Raw genomic sequence first — 5686 nt, 5'->3', positions numbered from 1 at the left:
TATTCAGTGTAACCTGCTCCAGATCATTTTGTCTTTCTCTATGTTCTCTTGGCTGTTCAAAACTCTCTCTAACTGTTTCTTAGGCACTACCTTGGACTTGAGGATGACTTGCTTCCACTTCAATTTTGAGTTTTTGTGGTGACTGAGGAACACAGACTTTTCCACAGAAGTGGCAGATAGGTCAAGCAGGTGGGTAGTTTGGGAAGTGGTAAACTTTTGTTGACTCCTAATGTATGGCTTTGAGATTATAATACTCCTTCCCCACTTTGTCTAGCTGTGGGACAGAGGTTCTCAAGAGACAGAAGGAATATTGCACTTTTTCAAGTAAGCTTTGAGCACATCGTTGAATCCATTTTTCTGTGTTCCAGGTGTCAGGTTAGAGAATTCCATTTCACGACACTCCATGTAAAGAAAATTCTCCTCTCATTGCTAAGCAAGTTACCTTATTCTGAAGCTGGCTTTTAGTTCTTGAAACGCTACCCCTGCACCTAGCCTATCAAGTCCTTAAACAATTTGTACGTTCCTATTTGATCTTTCGTTCCTCTAAACAAATCTCTCTTAATACAGCAATCCCATATTCCTCGAACCTTCATTGCATTCATTCTATGGCAAGGTCATCTTTTAAAGTGTACACAGCATTTAAGGTGCAATCTCACCAAGGCCCCCATACAACTGCAATAAGACTTCATTTTTCCTGTAATCAGTCCATCTCATAATAGAGGTTAACTTAACATTTACTCTCTTAAATGCTTACTCTTTTACATCTTGACCTTCAGTAATGAGTACAGCGAGTTGAGACAATTACCTCTTTTCAACAATGCTTGAAAGCCGTGTATTATCCATCTTTCGAGTGTTATGTGAAAGCATCAAAGGCAGATGGGGGGAGGTGGGGGTCTACACTTAGCCGTCTTCAATCCACCAAGGTCGGTTGGTAGACTTCAATCAGCGGTGGAGCTTATTGACGCGGGTCCAGTCTAAAGTGTGCGACCCATGATGCCGGGACGAAACGGCAAAGGGAGAACGATGTGGGGTCCAGAAAAGGTTCAGTCATAAGTGAACAGTGAGTAGAGCAGGGGACTCCACCAGGTGCATATGTCGGTGGGTCTGGACACAAGGGTTTGCGATCACACGTAGGTTTTATCAACACGCGATTTGAGGAAGATCCTGGCGAAATGTTAATGGGAATAAAACACACACAATTTATAAAAGAGCATGGGAAAATGTTACCGGAATAAAATACGCACACAATTGTAGCAAAATGTTAATGGGAATAAAACGCAGATAATGTAAAAAAAAATGTTAGAGAGTACACAATCACTATACTGTTGAGCATTTTCCCGCTCCTCCTATATTGGGCGTGTTTTATGCCAGTAACGTTGTAATTGAGCTAAAGAGAATGTATATTCCTGGCCAGGCCCAGAAGTGGGGAGGGGGAAGAAGGACCCCCAGGTCATGAAGAATAGATGTGAAATGAGGGGCAAGTTCCCCGCGGGGAGAAGGTCGACTGAATGGAGTTGAGCAAGGAGAGACGTGGGCAGAATATCACATCTCTCCGGCTAGTCACGTGTAGCGGGTGACCCCCCCCAAGAGTGCTTCCGGTTGGGAATCTGCATGGGCGGAAACGGAAGCAAAAGCAAATTCAAAGACGCAGAAGAGTAAACACAAGGAAAGCAAACAAACTATGGCGATTACCGAGGGAGCGCTGAAAAAAATGGTATCAAAGGTAAGGAGAGCAAGTGGTCGGAACAAGGGCCGATTCATCGGTGGGTAGAGGGAGGGATTGGGAAAGGGGGGGTAATAATGAAATGGGGCAGGAATTGTGGTGGGGAGATTCAGGAGGATGATGGGGAGGGAAAAGAGTGAAAGGGGGCAGGAATTGAGTGGTGGGAAGATTCAGGAAGGGGGGAGAGAGTGAAAGGGGGCAGGAATTGAGTGGTGGGGAGATTCAGGGAGGGGAGAAGAGAGTGAAAGGGGGCAGGAATTGAGTGGTGGGGAGATTCAGGGAGGGGGAAGAGAGTGAAAGGGGGCAGGAATTGAGTGGTGGGAAGATTCAGGAAGAGGGGAGAGTGAAAGGGGGCAGGAATTGAGTGGTGGGAAGATTCAGGAAGGGGGAGAGAGTGAAAGGGGGCAGGAATTGAATGGTGAGAAGATTCAGGAAGGGGGAGAGAATGAAAGGGGACAGGAATTGAGTGGTGGGAAGATTCAGGAAGGGGGGAGAGAGTGAAAGGGGGCAGGAATTGAGTGGTGGGGAGATTCAGGGAGGGGGGGAAGAGAGTGAAAGGGGGCAGGAATTGAGTGGTGGGGAGATTCAGGGAGGGGGGAAGAGAGTGAAAGGGGGCAGGAATTGAGTGGTGGGAAGATTCAGGAAGAGGGGGAGAGTGAAAGGGGGCAGGAATTGAGTGGTGGGAAGATTCAGGAAGGGGGAGAGAGTGAAAGGGGGCAGGAATTGAGTGGTGGGAAGATTCAGGAAGGGGGAGAGAGTGAAAGGGGACAGGAATCGAGTGGTGGGAAGATTCAGGAAGGGGGAGAGAGTGAAAGGGGACAGGAATTGAGTGGTGGGAAGATTCAGGAAGGGGGAGAGAGTGAAAGGGGGCAGGAATTGAGTGGTGGGAAGATTCAGGAAGGGGGGAGAGAGTGAAAGGGGGCAGGAATTGAGTGGTGGGGAGGGAAAAACACTGATGAGGGAACTCAAATGTTTTTTTTCTTTAAGTATAAATACAGGGATCTGACAGTACGAGAAATCCTAAACGTTATGTCCACCTACAAAGACCTCAAGCCCATGAATGATGCATATGGTGAGTAAAAAGAAAACCTTGCGAAATAAATAATATTTTGGAAATTGATATTTTGAATTCTTTGAAGGCATAATGAATGTGTGATTCCTTTAATCCAATGAGTTGTTAAAATCTGGATTGCACAGTGTCAGTAGGCGAATATGATGGTCCTTTCTGGTTGGAATGCAGGACAATTGGATTCCAAATGTAATCTTATTTGGAATATGTTGCTGCTAACTGCAGATTGACACACTTTAACATAGTTATCAAAATTTAGGCAATGCACAACCTTTGGTAAAATTTGTACTTTTTATGTCTATACTAAATGTTGATCTAGACAAAGCATCAACAATAAAATTTTACTTCATAAGTGATGTGTGATGTGATTGCAGTAAACATCCCACCTTCCTGTTCAGTTGGAATTGTTACTGGAGCATAATTTCCAATGATGAAATGAGGATATAAGAACACAGCATTTTCCCAGCAGGACTTTAAACCTAGTACTGTAATTGTCTGGCCTGTCCATGATCCCAATCTAACAAATCCCACTTGCCAGAACATGATCCATATCCTTCTATTCTCTGGAATAAAATATGAAAGTCTTGTCGCAGTGATTGGAGAAACTCAAGCAATGTACTTTATATAGCAAAGATAAAGATTTGTAATGTTTTGGGCTCAAGCCCTTCATCAAGAACCGAGCCAAATGTAGGCAGGTGCCTGAATAAAATGGGTGGGAAAGGAGCACGGAATGAAGCACAGGACCACAAGCAAGTGAATAAGGGAGGGATTAGCTCTGAATGCAGAAGGAAGGGGATGGAGAGCTGGAGGAAAGGAAATAAAGGAATGGGGGAGAACAGGGAGTTCCTTGTCTAATGCATTTGTGTTAACCTTTAATGTTAAACTTTTTTAATAAAAATGTCTTGGTAAATTATAGAGTTAAGATACAGGTACATGATCCTTTATCCGGGCATCTAAAATCCGGAAAGCTCCAAAATCTGGTAAGTGGGGAGAGAGGTGGCTGGCGCTTGGGGGGAGGTGGCCGGGTGGCCAAGGGGCCGGCGCTTAGGGGAGGCGGCCGGGCGGCCAAGGAACTGGCGCTTGGGGGAGGGGGCCAGGCGACTGGAAGGGAGGTGGGGGTGGATACGGCAGCACAATCCGGGCGGGCTTTCCGAAATCTGGAAAAATCTGAAATTCGGAACACACTGTCCCCCAAGGGTTCCAGATAAAGGATCTGTACCTGTATTGTATCTATTCTTGGTAAGTTAGCTGTCGGTTGGAACAGGATCACACACAGGTCAGCACATTTATAGAGAACCATTGTTTTCTGAGAAAAGAGTTCATTCTTTGAGTCATGACTTGGACAGGCAGAACTAATGGATTTCAAGCGAGTCTAAAGGCTTTTTCAGGTGGCCAGAATAACCTGATGTAAAGCCCCATATTCTACCCCTATGCGGCTCATGGGATACCCACAAGGAGGCGCCTTTGAGGCGCACTTTCTAACCCTCCTCTGGGAGGGACAATTGCCAGAGCACTGAAGTCCCCCTAGGCACCTGAATGCAGCTGCCTGAAAGCAGCTGTTAAGGGGTGGGCTGATGACGCTATCAGCCTGCGGCCCCCCTCTCGTTGGCCCCCACCCCAATAAGGCAGGGTCTGTTGGGCAGGGAGCTTCAGGCAGTGGGGGCAGGGGACTTCAGGGCAGGGTAGGCCGGCAGGGGATGGTGGGAAGGAGGTGGCCAGCAGGGGACAGCGGTGATGGCTGTCACAGCCCAGCGGGCCGCTCTCTGCTGCTTAAAATGCAGCATCGTAATCGTGGTCTTCCCTACCCATAAACCCCCACACAGCTGGAACTGTGTGAGAAACTGAGCGGATCCACATGCATTGGGGATTATGGGTAGGGAAGACAGCCATTGCTATGCCACATATTTATGACAGGTGGCACCAGTCGCCTCCTTCTGATGCAGAGGCGCTAAGAGGTGCCTCTGGAAAAGCAGGCCCTTTCAGGTGGGCATTTGCAGCCTTTTAAGGCTGCCACCTGAAAGATGAGTCTTCAGACTGGGATCCGCCCCTGTAGCCACCCTCAAAGTGGAGAATGCACCTGAAAGTGGCTTTAATTATTCAAAAACTGTTGAGGAAGCTATCTGTTTTTTAATCAAATCCACTTGGGTCATTTGATCAGAGATGAGGTCAGAGGTTGTTATTGGATGTGGAATGGTTTTTAAAAAAGAAACAGAATTTTGGTAGAAATAAAACTGATGGTCATGTGATTTCCAAGATTATGTAACAGTCACGTGATTTGGAGAAATCTATTATCGAATTCAGACATTTTGAGTTCAGGGTTTGGAACAGTTCCGTTTTGAGTTTACTGAAGTCAAAACCCTGTGACTTGCAACCCTGGGTTGCAATTTTGTGAAAAGCAGGGTTGAGTTACAATAACCAAAAATGGGCTATTTGTTGTGTGTTACTCCTGGAAGAATGGGAACACAGAATTAGTGGCTATTGAATTAATGAAGACCACTTTGCTGTCTCTGAAAAAGAGGACAGAATTCTACTGGGTCTATTTTTGTGTTTGTCCACTCATTTAACCCTTGTCTGGTTTGTGTCTTCATCGTGGAGGAAGATGACCACAGTTGTTTAACCCTCGTCTGGGTTTGTGAATTCATTGTGGATGAAAATAGCCACATTGGCTGTCTTTGAGAAGAAGGCAGATTTTTTGTGTGGGAAAAAATTTGCGAGTAAAGAGGCCTGCAGATGTATGTTTAAAAGCGCTTTGTAATTATTTCTGAACTGTGAATTTAAGACCTTCAAGCTAGTCTAAAATGATGCTGAACTTATAAAGATTGACTTCTCTGATTGGGAGTTGAGTTATATGAACACATATATATGTGCATAGTGGGGCTAAGTCTAGAGTTGAG

At 45.7% G+C, this 5686-nt stretch overlaps 1 protein-coding gene across 1 annotated transcript in view; it reads left to right on the top strand.

Moving 5' to 3' along the window:
• The first annotated feature begins 1587 nt into the window (after window positions 1–1587).
• Window positions 1588–5686, top strand: part of tsg101a (tumor susceptibility 101a) — a 30462-nt gene continuing 26363 nt past the window's right edge. The window contains exons 1-2 of the mRNA XM_069901396.1: window positions 1588–1723; window positions 2711–2795. Coding sequence (XP_069757497.1) covers window positions 1682–1723; window positions 2711–2795 — 127 coding nt within the window. The 5' untranslated portion in view covers window positions 1588–1681. The remainder of the gene's footprint in view (window positions 1724–2710; window positions 2796–5686) is intronic.

Source organism: Narcine bancroftii, chromosome 1 (genome assembly GCF_036971445.1).
Source record: "Narcine bancroftii isolate sNarBan1 chromosome 1, sNarBan1.hap1, whole genome shotgun sequence".
Classification (NCBI taxonomy): Eukaryota; Metazoa; Chordata; class Chondrichthyes; order Torpediniformes; family Narcinidae; genus Narcine; species Narcine bancroftii.
This window is presented reverse-complemented; position numbering and strand designations above follow the sequence as displayed.